Raw genomic sequence first — 17835 nt, forward strand, 5'->3', positions numbered from 1 at the left:
TGAAAGGGGCTTGGGTCGAAGAACTTCCCCACGTCCTCTGGTCCACCAGAACAACTAGCCGAACTGCAACTGGGGAGACACTCTTCTCCATGACCTACTGAACCGAGGCCATGAGCGTGGTTGAAGTAGGAGTCCCATCGCACCGCTGAGTACACTTCAATGAAATCAGTAATGACGAAGCTCGAATGAGCGAACTCCACCTCCTTGAAAAAAGGAGGGATGCCTCCCAGGTGAACTTGGCAAAGTATCATAGAAAGATGACACGCTATTATAACTCCAAGGTCAGAAATTGGACTCTTCGTCTGGGGGATCTCGTCCTTAGAAGGATCTTTCAATCATCAAAGCCAATCGGGTCCAGAGTATTGGGACCAAACTGAGAGGGTCCTTACCGTATCCGCAAGGAATACCGACCTGACACTTTTGAAATTGAAGACATGGCAGGGAAAGTACTGCCTCATCAATGGAACATCTAACATTTGAGGAAGTACCATCAATAATGAGCTTGTGTTATGATCCGATCTTAATGATGTCCAGTTAGTGTGTCATGATCCAATCTCATTTGTAACTTTCATATCTTACTAAGTGCTGAAAATGCCTTAGTGAAGAGTGATGTAATTCCTCTTAAGTAATGATACTTCAGTTGTTTGTCACATCGGTTAGTAAATTGTTATCTCAGTTCTTCAATATGTTAATTGATCCGATCTTCTGTTATTAATTGGTTATTGATAATAGGCGCTTAGGTACTTAAGTGTAAATAATTCTACACGATGAAAAACAGAAGCGACAATACTTGTACAGAAATTTTTTTCATTCATATTGAGAATTAAATTATAGAAGAGGCCGAAGCCATTACAAAAATATATTAGCCCTACTCTACTGGGGCATCTGCAGCTCCTCCCCCATGGGCCTCCGGAGCGTCCTCGGCAAGCCTATCAGGTCGACCTCCGGTAGGCCCACCAAACTTTGCCTCAATCGAAGATATGTCCAGAGTAGGATGGACCTCTTTCAGCAGACCCAATATCCCTTGGGCACTCCAAGAAGCCCAGAAGTTGGCGAAGTCGTCGTACAGGGTGTGCTCTTCAAAGTGGTCGATAAAGTTCTGTACAGCCATCTCCCCTGCCGACTTGAGCTCCTCCTTCAAAGAGGTGATCTCTTCAGCCTGGGCATCCGTCCCCTGCCTTAGCTCCGCCTTTTCTTTATTGGAGGCCTCCAGACCCTCCGTGGCGAGCCGATGGTGCTCATTTGCATGATCAACTCTTCGTGTCATAGCAGCCACTTGACACTCCACTTCATAGAGCTCCTTCCTCAGTCGCTCTATTTTCCCCTTCGCAACTCCCAGTTAGACCTCAGCCTCCTTCCTTCCTTTCCCTTCATCCTCGGCCTTGGCCCAGGCCTCCCTCCCTTCGTCACCATAGTGCATCGCCTCCTCAAGGCGCTTAGCGAGGTCCTCCCTCTTAGCATTGAGGTCTCTTAACAAGCCCTCGAGTTGGATACTGGTGCTTAGGGCCCGGGCAACACAAGCACTGTTGGCCGCACTAGGTCCTCGACAGTGCAGGAGGTGGTGCGATCTCTCCATTCCTTGGTCCAATAATTATTGTGGACCACCGCCACTATAGCCGTCTCTGGAGGAAGAGCCTCCAGAACTTTGTAAAGAGTTCGGAAAATACTGAAGGAATTCACTTCGAGACATTTACCTTGAGAGGCCATCAAATCGTGCGTCACGAAGTGGACGTTTTTCCTTATCAACTGGTGGTACGACATCTTCTTCAAAGGCAGCTGATAAATAATGCAGATAATGTCGAAGTCGTCAGTGGAAAGCTCGCACCGAGGAAGGGAACCTTCAAAAACAAACAGAACAGTTAATGACCGAACCGAAGAAGAATAAACAAGAAACGTAAAACCACAGTACTCACTAAGCGTTGAATACTTTGTGGGGACCGTAAGAGGGGCCAGGGGGTCCCCCTCCATCGTGTCCCATCTCCCAACAGCCTATCACCACGAGCTCTTCCATTCCTTGATGGAGCTCGGCAGATCGAGCACGAATGGAGTGTGAAAACCCCAGGAGGTCAAGAAGTACCAACCCCTGGTCTTATCCCCCCAGCCGCTACTTTATAGATGTAGAGGGTCTGGAATACAAAGAAAGACATCTCCACACCAAGCGACGCCTCCTTCCACAACATCCAGGAGCCCACCATTTGGCTCCAGGAGTTCGGGTTCAGTTAGGTAGGAGCTAAGTTGTATGACCTAAGTACCATACGGAAGAAAGAATGGATTGGAAGCCTAAGGCCTGCCTTAAGGATCGCCTCGTTTATCGCTACGCACCCCGACCTAAGGTAACAGGGCTGCTCATCAGGTTCTGGTAGGATCAGAGCTACACTATCTGGGATCCTATACTCAGCCCTAAGTCTTTCCAGTTCGGCACCCTTTAGCTTAGAGGGGTAATCCGACGCCCCCAATGCACAGATGTGTCAGTCGGGCTATCTGGCCTCTTCCATATATTCTCTCCCCAGTAATCGCCTCGGCTATCTCAGAGGAGGTCGTCAAAATGGGCTCATCCACCCTCACTAGTTCCAACCCCCTACCCGAACTACCACTATCCTCATAGGCCATTTTCAGAAATTAAAAGTTTCAAATACTTATTGAAACTTTTGAAAAATGGATTGTCCCGCTGTCGAAAATGGTCAACAAACGGTGTTAGTCGTCGAAAACCAGGATTGCTCGTCGGAAAATGATCCAAGAACCCCGGAAATGCAAAGAATTCGAGAGAGAATGGGGTTTTTGATTTCGTAAAAGTGAAAAGCTCCAAAATCCCTCAAATTCGCCTTTTATAGAGCGTCCCAACTAATCCACACCGTTGAATTCAAATGCAATTAATCTAGGCCGTCCGTCGCATCATCAATCTAGGCCATTGAAATGAAACGCCAGATTTGATATACGCCTAAGATCTAGCTATGACCTTCACGCTTTTGCGAAACGCGTTGCCTCGATCACCATCAGCCGTCTGCAATAAGTGGCTGCAGCAGCCTTTTCTGGGAATGGGTATCGCACCTAACTGTCGCCTTGAAAATACGCGACAGCTGTCTAATCTTTTAAAGTCAGAGATGCCCGCCTCAGATCGAGCTCTTCACACAGCTTTACAAAACTTAGACACATCTGATGCGGAGCCCCCCTGTGGGTCATCGCCTCGGAAGCTGCGTTTTCTCTTGAGCTTTACAAAGCTTTAGTCACCTCCCAACGCGTCGTCCCTTGCTGGTCAACGCATCGATGGCAGATGAGCTCTTCACACAACTTTACAAAACTTAAACGCATTTGATGCGGAGCCCCCTCTGTGGGTCATTGCCTCGGAATCCGTGTTCCCTCCTAAACTTTACAAAGCTTTAGCCATCTCCCAACGCGCCCTTGTGGATCAACGCACCGGTGGTAGATGAGTTCTTCACACAACTTTACAAAGCTTAGATGCATCTGATGCGGAGCCCTCCTGTGGGTCATCGCCTTAGAAGCTACATTCCCTCCTGAGCTTTACAAAGTTTTAGCCATCTCCCAACGCGTCGTCCCTTGTGGGTCAATGCACCGGTGGCAGATGAGCTCTTCACACAACTTTACAAAGCTTAGATGCATCTGATGCGAAGCCCCCATGTGGGTTATTGTCTCGGAAGCTGCGTTCCCTCCTAAGCTTTGTAAAGCTTTAGTCATCTCCCAACGCATCGTCCAGTTGGCAGCACATCGGTCTCGGATAAGTTTTTCCCTTACTCAGTAATAAATCTTTAGCGCGTCTGCCTGTGGTCAACACTTCGGTGAACACAGAAAAACGACCCATAAACCCTCACAAATCGCGGTCCCTATCCCAAGGCGGACATACCCGATTAGGAAAACAAATCTACCTATGATATAAATATTCGTACCTGGACTTGGGGGGGACCATTGTTACGCCCCCATTTGAAACACTTCGAAAATTCTACAACCACGTCATACGAGGTGTGCGACATCCATCCGAAGTGGAGCCACCATCTGCTAACACTACGCAAGACACGGACAATCTACCGAACTGACCGAGGTGCCTTCGCCTCTGAAGCTGAATCGCTGTTCAAGCCGAAGTTTTCTGCTAGAGGATCCGCAGCCAATTTCAGAAAAAGATCTATGTCAAGATCCTTTCTGCCCCCAAGATTCAATTGATTTGATGTCTTCATGAGCCTAGTTGATGTGACGTATCAACTTTATGTCAACTCAATTCGGAGAAGTAATTACCCGCTCACTCTATAGACGCGACTGATTGACGCTTATGAGCAGATGCCTCACACCATCAGATGCATACGCGTGTCCCACATCCAACAGATCTCATCACGTATAAATACCCAAGGTTTGGCAAGAGGTAAATGTAATGAAACTCTTATAGCATAGCTTTCCACAACAAGCTATATATATATATATTCTCCTCCCCTTTATTGAGCACAATCTTGGTATTGTTCCGACCTCCTGAGGCTAATTTGAACGTCGGAGTGTATGTGGTCGCCACCACCCCTGTTGGTTCTAGCCGTGTGCATCTGATCGTGCGTTGACTGTGCGCAGGGAAGAATACGTGGAGGAGCTATCGGTTGGCCATGTGGAGGGTCTAATTTGCGAGATCAACAATAATGACCCGACTACAACTAGAGTGAAAATCCATCAACCTCCAGCGCAACTTAGCCGTATGGTCGAATTTTCAGTCTAATAAGTTAATAAAAAATATAAGTTTTCATATAAAATAAAGAAATTTACAACTACAAGACGACCACCCTGGATTCATTACATAAACTTTCATCTCTTTGTTGGCATACATCTTCGCTACTTGCTAACATTTAATATTTTTGTAAATTATGTTAGTCTGTCACGTAGTATATCTTTACATAGTCTTTGAAATATTGACGACATTAAAAATCTTGTTTGTACCAATATTTTAAAATTTCCTAAGATTGATTAGGAAAAAAAAAATTAGTAAATGATCAATAGTTGAGGCCAGTAATTCAAAAATTTAACAAATAAAAAAGTCTTTTATTTTAAAAATAAATAATAAAATCGATAAACCTGTTTAAAATCTCTTTTAAGTTTAAACAATTTTTACACGTAATCAGATTGATCTTTAATTTTGTAATCGAATTAGTCAGTCTGATCTTATTCTTATAATATTGATTTATAGCATGTTACTGAACTTCAGTTGCATCCGAATTTGCAATTTACATCATGTGATTTCTTAAAGCGTTAACAAACAATATATTACACTATGACGGTTCATTTTTGTTAATATACCTTCAAGAGACAACGTTATGAACATTTCTTATGTTTAAAAAATCACATTAACTTTGGGAAAAATTTCATAACTAAAAGGATAACTATTACTCATTTTAAAAGTAAGAACACAAGTTTCAAACTTCAAAAATCAGATTTTTATTAAAATTTATTTATAATTTAATTAATTAATTAAATTATTCGTTAAATATATTTAGGTTACATATCTATACAATTTGATCACAAATTAATAATTTAATTAATCACAAATTATTTTACGATCACAATTTAAAAATTTTATAGGTCACAATTTTTTCATCAATCACAAATCGCAAATATTATAAATCACAATTTATTATACAGTCATAAATTATCAAATTATTAGTCGTAGATTATTCAACGGTCACAAAATCAAAACTTTTATTGATCACAACTCATTTATTCATTACAGATTATTAGATTAATTGGTCACAATTAATTTTTGGTCACAAATTAATCAATTGTGAGTCACGATCAAAACTTTTAGGTCATATATACAAATTAACCAATTATTGGCCATAATCAACAAAATAATTGGTCACAAGCATCCAACCCCATCTCATAGTACCCACGACCACCGCCAAGTCCACAGCACACCACCATCCCACACCACACAACCCAGGGCACACCACCATCTCCTCTATCTCCATTTACACCACACCCTACCACCACCCTTACCAAAGAATCCACAAACCCACCGCCACCACCACTACAACACACTATTACCGCCTGCAGAACCACCAAACCTACGGCGCTGTGAATGGCAACATCAAGATCCCACAACCCTGCGCCACCACCATTCGATGTGCTCAAACCCAAGGCAGACTAAGGAAAAGTGTTGGGGGCAGTGCCCTGCTGTAGAGGCCGACTGTGCTTAGTTGGCAGCTCTAGTGAAGAGAGACAAGGTGAGAGAGAGATGCAGAGAGAGAAAGGAGGGGGAACTTGTTAGGGTTGGGAATGAAAATTATATATTTAATAATTAAAAATAAAATATCTTATTTGTGAAATGTTAAATTTGCCATCTAACTTTAGAACTCACATATTAAAACATAGGATTTTGTGTAATTTCCACTTAACTTTATCTATTTTTAATTTATAATTTCATTTTCACCTGAGTTATTTTTGAATCATGTCTCATTTGAAATAAGGTTATACATCAAAATGCCCTCGTGTAGAAAATTTTCGATAATTAGGGCCCGTTTGGTAGAGATTTTGAGAATTGATTTTTTGACCGTTAGAAAAAAAGTGAGATCCACATGTGAGTAAAATAACGGTCAAAAAATCAATTTTTTGGGGTAAAAAATTCCTACCAAACGGGGCCTTAATTGCAATTTATTATGTTCCCTTTAATAATAGGTTAATACCTTAATACTTTGAATATGTGTATAGTGAAAATTTCAACTTAAAAAAAAAAAAACTAATTAACTTCTTTAAGTAAATATATATTATTTATACATAATTTGAATATTAACAAATGCATACATACACATTTGCTCTTTTACGATTCAAGTAAAATTTAGCTAAAAAATATAGTAAACGTCAGTTCATTAAAATTTGTGTACCCTCAAAATTTATTATGAAATAATGATCGTGTTACATAATAGAAAGTTAATTTAGTATTTCAAAAGAATATCCTAATATTTCTTTTGTTCATTTGATATATTATTGCAACTAATCCCAACTTGCTCTTAAATATAATTTTTATTACCATATTTTCCATTATAGAAAGCACTAGTCATACTTAAACAATTGACAGTCGTGGGGTACAACAAAGACTGCAAACAGTGCTACCAAAAGAAATTTTTGAATTGAGATGAAGCTCGAGAATCCTCTTCATCATGTGATGGAGAGTGTATGTGCCTGCCTTCATATGTAGTAATCACCATTCTTGAATCTTCTTGTAATCGTTCTACACGTTTCTTTACGCGACAATTATCCTGCGTACAACGATAATAACTCCTACAAAATTACATACTATAAACATATTAGTAGCATAAAAGTGTATGCACATCTTTTACACGTACAATAATGATCGGTATTCCCTCAAGTTCAGATATATCTTTTGAATGAAGAATTGATAATTGCTGAATTTTTGTAAATAGATGAGAAGAGTTGATGTTAAAGAGAAACCTTATGTAAATACCAAGAAATAAATTTTAATCTCAATTAAATTCATCAATACAAGTAGGAAATAGCTTCAGAGTTTACCAAATTGTTCGTATGCTCCAACCGTATTTATCACTATAATTCCACTCAACACATCTATTAACAATGAGAACCACTCAACATCTATTAATGATAGTTCTCATCATTGTTACCTTCTGTTTCAAATTGTCAAAATTTGTGGGTCAAGTAACTTATCACTACGTGGATTCCTACCTAAAACTTTGTAGTGTTAAAATAAGACAGCACTCGTTTTAGAAAACACTTACTACCACATAAATCATAAGTCATTATCTCGACTATGAAAAGCCACATAGAGTCAATATATATATATATAGGAGATCACTCATTTTGGATTGTACTACTAGCACAAACTCTACGTTGTTATCTCGACTGTCAAAAGCCATGTAGGGTTGAATTAGAAGAACATCATTTTGGAGGATACTACAAAATAACTCATTGAATGCACTTTGTATTGTCTCAAGAACTTTGCAGTTTTTGATAGAGCTTTTCAGATACTACTGATACAGCCCTACGAGTATCATAATAAGCTAAGTCTTATTTTCAATAAAATTGCAAATAGTTAATTCCTTTCTTTCCCTATGATGTTTAGTTCTACATCGGCCAATTATAAAAATATTAACTAACATGTAAGGACTCGAACTATTCCTCTCAACAGTGTTGATATTTGTAAAGATGAAATCCTAAGTCTTAATATCATTTTCATTATACAACCTAATACTGCATATAGAACATGTAATAAAAAAGGCCAAAATGGAGAAATTAAATGAAAAACGAAGCAATTACAAACTGGCAGTGACTGGATTCATAATCATATATAGTAGCTTTTAGACAGAGTGGGCTCTTTCTTGAGTTTTTGAGTGCTATAAAGTTTATGCACTTTGCTAAATGAACAGAAAAGATGAGAAAAAAATCATTGGTAATCATTTAACAATAAAAGTTTAGAGTTACTTTTTAATCTAAAGCCAAATCATGAATGGGATCTTCATTTGAAACAGAAAATCCCAAAAGTGAGTGTCATTTATTTCATTTTAAAGTTCTCAAATTCTGTAACACATATTGTGCATGGTGATGGATAGTGACTATGATTGTGTCCCAAATTTGAATTCTTAACCTACCATTCACTTTTATCAATATAATCTTTTCCAAGAACCTGACTTTTGTACAAAGAAATGCCTCTAATGGTAGAGGCAGATTTCGATGACTGCCCGGGCCAGCCCAATTTGATTTTTATGGCCCAAAAAGTCAATCTAATATTTGAAAAAAAAAAAAAAAAATTATGTAGAATTTTTTTTTTCTTTTACATATTAGCCTAGCATTATATATATACACGAATTTGATTTCCTAAGCACTTACGTGGCACACTACAATAGGTAGTGTAATTAATTTATTATCTTTCATATATATATTAATGCAGCCTAACTCCGCCCCTGCTTACTGTCTTCCATTTCCGTCAAATGACCCAAACTCTCTCTTGGCTCTTCCAGTGGTATGCTCCCTCCCTGGGGTAGGCTTACCAATTCGCATCTATAGAAGTAAAAATTTCTTAAATCCTTAGGATAGTCGGGATAACAATGGTGTCACTAATACAAATACTTTATCGAATGTGCTTTCTTTCCTTTCGATTATGTTGCATGAACCGTTACCATCAAAATCTAATCCAATACATTAGCCAAACCACGCTTATGCCATCTCCTACATGGGAAGCCTATAAACTTATATTAAATGTCTATAAATTTTGTACAAAAAGTCAGTTGACTTTCTGTAATTGGCTATTGTCAAAAATAGCTTCTACCAATTCTATTAAAAGAAATTCCGTACTTGCAGATTAATACATGTCAAATATAAAATACCTATTAGGAACTAAAATCTGGTTCCTTATACGGTGCATTGAAATTGATATCCTGCCATTGTGGACGGGATACAAACAAGTGGCAAGAAAAACCATAATCTGCCCATTGTGAGCGGGAGTTAGGAATGCACTGTGCATTACTGTCCCAACTCACTCAGATGAATTATTAATTAAAATGAAACGCTATGAAAGGATGAATATAACCTGGGATGTTGGGTGTTTTTCACGATTTTCTGGCCATACTTTCTCCACTTGTAACCATCATCCAAAACATCCACATCGCTCATAGTTTTGAAACAAAACCTGGGCTCTCTTACTTTTTTCCTTGACTTAATCTTCTTCATGTTTATTGGCAAAACTCCATGATTTTCATTACCTCCGTTTCTCATGCAATCATTGATCCTGCAATCATCTCAGAAAATCTGCATTCAAAACAAATTCTTGTGTTGTGTGCGTGTATGTGTGGAGGACAACTTAACCTGTTAGAGGGCAATTAACATGAAACCATAGCGCACATATAAGACCTGAATCCAAGTCTTGTCAACATCCATTATGAAAATTGTGCAACTTTTAAGCCTCTTTTATTTATTTATTTATTTTATTTTATTTTTCAAATTTGACCCGTATTGAAGACACAACTTAAATATATAACAGTCCTCCCCCTAATTTACCAGTGATTTGCAGTAGATTTCTGCAAAGAGAAAATAGGGGATCCTGCAAAGCTAGATGTGAATTCTTCTTTTTGCTTTGGAATTACAGGCTCAGAAAAGAGGAGTGGTGCATCATCATCTTCTTGAAGTGAAGAAGGAATCGCTGCAAAAGTTTTATTGCACCAAAATGGAAGAGATGTCAAATTTGTATTGACAGGAAAAAATCCAAGCTGATATGACCTATCTTGATCATCAAACAAATTCTGGTTTAGCATGTCTCCGCGTGTGTGTGGAGAGAGAGAGAGAGAGAGAGAGAGAGAGACGAAAACTATGGAGGTGAACGACTCATAATAAAAAGGATGACCTTATATACATATAATAAAAGGGCTTGCCCCTTCTCAAATTATGAAGGTGCGGGGGAGAGAGGGAGAGAGAGAGAGAGAATCTGAAAAATGGATTTCACTTCTGAAAGTGATTAGATACCAATAAAGTAGAAGACAAGTGAACTTTAATTATCTACTTATGGAAATAGCCCTGAAGTAAAACTATGCCCAAGAAAAGACAATGAAGAGTATCAACGGTTCAAGAAAATTTTGGGTTTTGCCATTCAAACACGGCCAACGGCAGACTCTATTGATAGGTCGAGGTGTTTCCCTGAAGTAAAACTATGCCCAAGAAAAGACAATGAAGAGTATTAACGGTTCAAGAAAATTTTGGATTATGCCATTCAAATACGACCAACGACAGACTCTATTGATAGGTCGAGGTGTTGAACATCTGGACCCTTGATTGTTATGCTGCAGGCCCCATGAAATTCAAGATCAAGGGCCTAGTTGTTCCATTGGCCCTGTTCACAGGTCGAGGTGTTGGCAACACCTCGGCCCTTGATTGTTATATTGCGGCCCCCATGAAATTCAAGATCAAGGGCCGAGGCTTTTAAATTTAAACTCGGGATTTGTAGCTAGGGCTCGAAAATTTTAGGTTAGCAGCATGCTATTGCTCTTATTAAAATGTACTTGCTATTGTACCTTCCACTCCGTACGAAGTAGATCGAATTAGAAGTGTACACTAGGCCATGCATTGATTGCCCGTGCCCTTGAGGATAGTGAGGATGATCGTGCTATACCATGAAAAACTTCTTGGTACCAAACTATTGCAGACATACAAATAAGAGAAAATGTGATTTTATTGGCTCAGCACGACTCACTTTATACTTTGTTGTACCAAGACTCTAAGACCTATTTGAAAGTGATTATGAGAATTAATTTTTTGATCGTTAGAGAGAAAAATAGGTCTCACTTGTTTGAGCATTTTGAGCATTGCTTGAACTTGGTGTTTGTCATTGATTTAATACTTTAGGACTTGTGTGGAAGAGGATGAGCGATGTTTATTTAGAGATGTGTTTAGGAATTCATTGTATTGAAATTTGGTTAAGAGTGGAGATTTATTGTAGTTTAACCAAAATTCTAGTGGGTATTGGAGTTTTTTTTTTTTTTTTTTTTTTTTTTAAAGGGGTTTTGAAAAACGTAATTGTTTTTTTTTTTGTTTAAAGTGGATTTGAAGAAATCAAAATTATGAATCAGGAAGAGAGTTGCCGCATTTTCGCTAGTATGCCTCTAGTTCGCTGTTCAAGCGACTCCTACATGTTTTTTTGGGTGATGATTAATTTTCTTGGGTCAAACTTATGAGAATTAATTTTTTGACCGTTAAAAAAAAATGGATCTCATTAAAGTGAAGAAGTTAAAAATAACGACATGAAAAATTGCTACCAAACGGAGCTAAGAGAAAGTAATAATTGAGGTTCACTGAATATAGCACTATGTAAAAAGGAAAATAAAAGTTAAGAGAAAAACTGTGCATGCACTATTGTATCGACTTTTTTTATGATTAATTGACAGTATTGTGATGTGGTAGAAAAATTGCTTCGTTAATCTTACTTTTGGCACAATTTTAGATGGGACTCGTTGGTTCAATTTGAAATATAAGAGTTTATCGGTGTTCTCCTCCGTAAGAACATCAAAATAATATGTTTACCTGCCAAAAATAATAAACACCTAAATGAGAAATTGGAGTTCAATGTAGACCATTTTGAGAAAAGTTTATGTTGGAGGGGAAATTATATTTAAATTTATCCCACATAGGAAGTTGATGAAAGTAATAACCACTTTATATATTGTTACACTTTAGAATGATGTGATCATAGAGGCTCTCTCCATGCGTGTATGCAGAAAACGCAAATAAAGGACCAAAATTGTACATCGAGCCTTAAACTTGTGTACGTATACGAATGTCGAACCGAACGTACCAACACTTTCTCCAACTTTTTAGATTTTGAAACTGTTGAAACTCCAATAGTTATTGTCATTATAATATTGAGTTAATGAACAAATTTACTCACTATTCATAGGGGCCAAGTTCATAATTGAGCTTGTTTTCCAACGTTCAACATTGGAAAAAATTACAATACTCTTCTGCATAATTTTCGATTTATTCTTCGACATATTTTCAATTTCAGTTTTAAGAAAATTTTCATTTCCATCTAAGTCTTGGTGGGCTGTTCTAACACAAATTTATTTTGTCATAATAGAAATTGAAGTGCTTGGATTCTATCAGTTCTTTCGTAATATTTTGAAAGACAGACGTTCAGACTAACCTCAAGGCACTTATGGTGAGGTGCAACTCTATTTTAAGGAAATCGTGTATACACAGGACTCGATTTGCAGATTTATATTATTTTCAATGATTCATATATTTCTAGAGTTTTTCATTCTTTGTTTTGTTTATATTCTTATTGTAATAAAAAATATATATATTATTCTATATTTGTATAACAGTAATGTACTATGGACTTTATTTAAGATTAATTAACAATTTTGTAATGTACTATGTGGCCCCATTTAACCTCAAAAAACATGGAATATATCCATGGCTTATGAGGTCAAAAATACTCATGAACAGTAGGAGACTCTCAAAGATTTTTGTTTTTTACCTTAATAAATTTGTGATGTGAGTTGAATTTGCATAAACCAAAATCTGCACTCAATTGTAATCTTTCATGGATCTTCATTGGTAGAATTTTAGGATGCCCTTAAAGCATAGATCATGATGAAAAAAAACTACATTTTTTCTTTCAAAAAATATTTATTTTAATATAATCACAAATAGTTTTTCATTTCGTGATGCCTTTCATTGTTTGTCAATCCCGTTGTAGGATGATATCATTTGACCCTTTATTCAATTGGATAGAGTTGATATAATATGTGTATGCACGTTCATATGTATTTTATATTTTTTTGACAGTATTGATAAACAAAAGTAGAAATTGTAATTTTTAGAAAGAACACTCGAACCTAGATCCGTTGAAGGAGATTGAATTATTTGAGGTCTGCTAGAGGTGCTAAAGAGCACAACATATGAAGGAATGAATAAAGATCAAGTTTAAACCGTTTATTAGTAGTTCTACCTATAAAAAGGGTCAAAATCGGACGGATCTTTATTCGAAGTAGAGCATAAACCTAAAAAAAATTATCATTGGATGAAATTAATATGTATCGAAGTATCAAACACGATGAATATACAATTATCTTGTGACAAATTTTTAGTTTTTCTTTTGCCCCAAAAAATGAAGAAATCTAGAACGATGATGATGAAATCTTGTTTGCAAATCTACATATTTGTATTCGGCGGTGAAGATATCATTATGATTGATGGGCCTATTTGACTTATTGCCAAGAAAAAAGCTACTTAACTTTCCATTCTACTTTTGCTTAATTAATTAGATTATTTTCTCACTCTCCACTTGTACCTATCTATCTCTCGACTTCCAATACAAAACCTACAAAATAATATTGTTATGATCTCTTCAATTGTACACATTAATCTATGCTAACTTCATTTAGCAAAAAATTATGGGCCCCATGATATTGATTGCATGACACTAGCCATGACAAAAAAGTAATTTCATTTTTTAATAATGATTTTTTTTTTTTTTAATTTTGGGCTTTCCCCCGTCATTGCATTTATGCCCTTGTTTGAGCCCCTTTTTTTGGAAAGAATGAATTTTTAAATAGTGTATTAATAAAAAATGTGTGGTTAAAAAATAAACAAAAATTTTGAATTTACGTGTAATATTATTTTATTAAAGAATGTGTGGATGAAATGATGTCAAAACACTGTTGAAAAATGAATTTTTTCAAAAGAACGGAGCTCAAACAAGTGCTATATTTCTCCATCAATTTTGTGTTATTGGTAATAATCAAACCTTATTACGATAAGCTAATAATATCTTTTATGTAAAAACCTTGCCTGGTATATAGATAAAACATTGTCGAGAAATTTACAAGGTGATGTGGCATTTTATCACTGAGGCTGGGCAAAAAGAAAAAAAAATGAAAAAGGCAACCATACAAGTGCTACCAACAAGCGTCTATATAAATTTTGGTAGTTATTACAAGCGGAATAACTCTTAATATAATATCATACATCTTGGTGTTGGGAGTGTACTTGCTTCGATTAAATTTGAAGTAGATAAAGATCTCGCGAGGGATTAGTCTACTCCACTTATTATGTTTACATTTTAAGATGTATTCTCAATTCTTATACTTAGATTGAACATTTCAATATTGACAGAAGCAAAATGTAAAAAATTTCGTGCGGATTAGCCCCAGTTTGATTTAAATAAAAATAAATAAATTAGATTTTTAAATGATTTTGATAAAAATTGATAAAATGTGTGGTTAAAGAGTTGATAAAAATTGTTGGTTACATGAAATGAGTGGTTAAAAATGAATTTAAGATAAACATTATTTTTTACAAAATAGGGGCCAAATGGGTATTAATGCCATCTCTAGCCCTACGCCAATATTTGCACTATTTTGTACCAAACTAAAATCAACCATTCTACACGTACATTTTTTTCCACACCTTTTTTTATAGCACACACACGCAAGTGGGTGGGGTCCACGATTTTTTTAATTGTGGATCCCTCCTTTGTGAGGGAGTGTGAAAATTGATATAAAAAAATGATGTACAAATAGCATTTTTGAACTAAAATTCATTTCCAACCATTACATCAAATGAACAATGTTTAACCATTTTTCTTCTATTTTTTCTTCTTAGTAATTTATTTATTAGAAATATTATTTTATTTATCATAAATTACTAAATAAATAATTATGTTAAATTAAGGAAAAGATTAAATTCATTAATAAATATAAAAAAAATAGTACAATTAGTAAAAACACTAAAAAAATGAAAATATTAAATCATGCCATTAAAAAATATTGCAATCCATTTCAAATTTTGATATTACGAAGTCGAGATATCATTGTAATTTAATTCTCGAAATTCGTATATTTTTCTCACAAATGATCGATTAATGCATTTCGAAGTGTAATGTGAGCTTCTTTATCCTTGATTTGTCTATCATTTTTTAAAATAAAATTAGATTAATATATATATGTCGTTGTTTAATATATTTCATGTGAACTTTAAATAATTGTGTTTATTATATTTTAATTTTTTTTTCATATTCATATATTTATTTAATTCATTAATTAATATTTTTCACATTTAAAATTTATTTTAAATGCAAATAATAATAATAATAATAATAATAATAATAATAATAATAATAATAATTCATTGTATTAAAAAAATATATAACACAAATGACACAAATACCCTTAATCAAATTATTTGGGAAATGAAAATAAATGGTAAAAATGACTTTGCACCATTTTACATTAAAATAGTGTAAAGTTTGATATTGTATTGGAGTAATTTTGTACCATTACTTGATGCAATTTGGTGTTTTGGTGCCATCATTGAAAATGGCCTAAGAGTACCAAATGTATTACTTTTAATTTTAACTGTTTGACAAGTGTGTAATTTATAATATTTTTCATCAACCATATTGAGGACTGCTACATTTACAATAGTTTGGCACGTCTGTAATTTTACTTGTACAATTATCTGTACAAGTAGAATAATTTAATATATATTTAGAGTGCCGTTATTTATATTCATAGTTTTTATATATTCATCATACTCCATATACATCTCTATTAAGATTTTAAAAAATTACTATTTTTATTCACATCAAATTTTAATATTGTCCTTATTAAATGCATTTATTTGAACATTATGCATCCATACAAGTTTTATATATACATCACACTATAAATACATCCATAATATAGTTTCAAAATTTTTAAAAAATCAATATATTCATCCCATCACTATCAACATTTAAATTGGTTCTTACTTTTTTTCCTATATTGTCATGTCGATACTTTAATATTTAGTTATAAAGGTTAGCGAATCTTTTTAATTGATTTATACGATTTTCTCAAGAGTACACGGCTCACTCAACTGAACAAATCCCCCTCCTCAAATTATATATTAATTATTATTATTTTGGATATATAAGCTAAGAAATTTTATTTTTGTGTTTTGGTTGGTAATTTTAATTTTAATTTATTTTTTTGTAATTTAAGAATATTTAGACATGTGTCAAAGCTTATTTCGAAATTTTTCGTATACATTTATCTGTCAAATCAATACTTAAAAAAAAAAAAAAAAGATTCCATTTTTTATGTCATGAAAGAACTATAAATAAAAAACATAATGATTAATCAGAGTTATAATAAGTTTTGACAATGAAACATACGCCCAAAACATTTGCTATCATTTTATTCTCTTCGTGTCATGCTTATGTGAAATTGAATGGACTATATATCTCTTTTTTCTAATTCTAACCCGTGAAACACTCTTTTCCCTTCATATTGAGTTATCTTACGAAAAGAATATTTAGAATGAAATAATTCGTGGGATGTAAGTTTAACCGAAACATCCAAATACCAAATTCAGGACAGCCTGGAACATTGAGGACTTGAGTTGAAACCCACTACTCGTATAATCGGTCAATTGAGACTCTTTCATGTTTGAAAATATTAGGATTGGACTATCCAACCTTTCAAGTAGTGCGAAAATGGTTCTCCAACATTTTGAAGTAAGATTCTGACTCTCCACCCTATGAGATTAGATTCTTGAGTAACGAAAAGTATTAATTTGATCGTTAAAATTCAAACTTTGTATTAAAAGATCATGTTGCCCTTGTTTAGAACAAAAATGAAATAAATAGAAGAAAACATGGGCAAAACGATATATTTTTATTTAATTTTATATATATCTATTTAGGTAAATTTACATAAGATTAAAAATGTAATATAATTATCTCTTGGATCTGGCTGAATGTGGATGTTACATAAAATTAAAAATTTAGACACACATGAATGTGAATGTAAATAGTGGTATCCTATTTTTATTCACATATTTTTTTAAATTTATAAATATTATGCGTTTATACTTTTTTATTTATGTCTACTTATTATAAAAAATTCCTAAACTTGCGCATGAATTATTTGCGGGAACTTATAATTACATATACGGAGACGCTTAGGTGAGCATTATGTCACTGCTTAGGTAGACTCCCATCCGGACAAATCTAGCAATCAATTTTCACCCTGGCTCACACACTATTGACAATCCATTATTTCGGACACGTTTTAGAATTAACGCTTTTAAACAGAGGTTTCTCTTACACTTTCTTTTATAATGTTACAAATAATTAACACCCTACAATTGAAAATGCTAGCAAATGATTGGATTATTAACAAAATCAGAACTCATTAAATTTTTGGTTTAAGGCATAATTAGGAGGATCATAGAAAGAATAATGCTAAACAAATAGGAAAAGAAACAGGGGAAAAAAAGAATGATGTGACAGCCTATGATTAATTGTTTTTATGATTTTTTTCCCGTTCTCCAATGAAAAACTGCCAAATG

The 17835-nt window shown here is 34.9% G+C and overlaps 1 protein-coding gene across 1 annotated transcript; it reads right to left on the reverse strand.

The window, feature by feature from the left end:
- Positions 1-6983: 6983 nt before the first annotated feature.
- LOC111408668 (probable WRKY transcription factor 13) lies at positions 6984-10468 on the reverse strand. Its single transcript, XM_023038402.1, has 3 exons — positions 10009-10468; positions 9542-9739; positions 6984-7260 (listed from the first exon to the last, which is right to left on the reverse strand). The coding sequence occupies exons 1-3, from the start codon at positions 10260-10262 to the stop codon at positions 7089-7091; spliced, it is 624 nt and encodes a 207-aa protein (XP_022894170.1). The 5' UTR covers positions 10263-10468; the 3' UTR covers positions 6984-7088.
- Positions 10469-17835: the final 7367 nt, after the last annotated feature.

Source organism: Olea europaea, chromosome 14, assembly GCF_002742605.1.
Source record: "Olea europaea var. sylvestris chromosome 14, O_europaea_v1, whole genome shotgun sequence".
NCBI classification, from domain to species: domain Eukaryota; kingdom Viridiplantae; phylum Streptophyta; class Magnoliopsida; order Lamiales; family Oleaceae; genus Olea; species Olea europaea.

Bases quoted from the DNA above. Each gene is read 5' to 3' on its own strand.
- LOC111408668 (XM_023038402.1), bottom strand. From the start codon at position 10,262: ATGCTAAACCAGAATTTGTTTGATGATCAAGATAGGTCATATCAGCTT. The intron at 9,740-10,008 runs GTAAATTAGGGG...AGATGATTGCAG, and splicing joins AAATCTACTGCAAATCACTG to GATCAATGATTGCATGAGAA. The intron at 7,261-9,541 runs GTTATATTCATC...GTAATTTTGTAG, and splicing joins AAAAACACCCAACATCCCAG to GAGTTATTATCGTTGTACGC.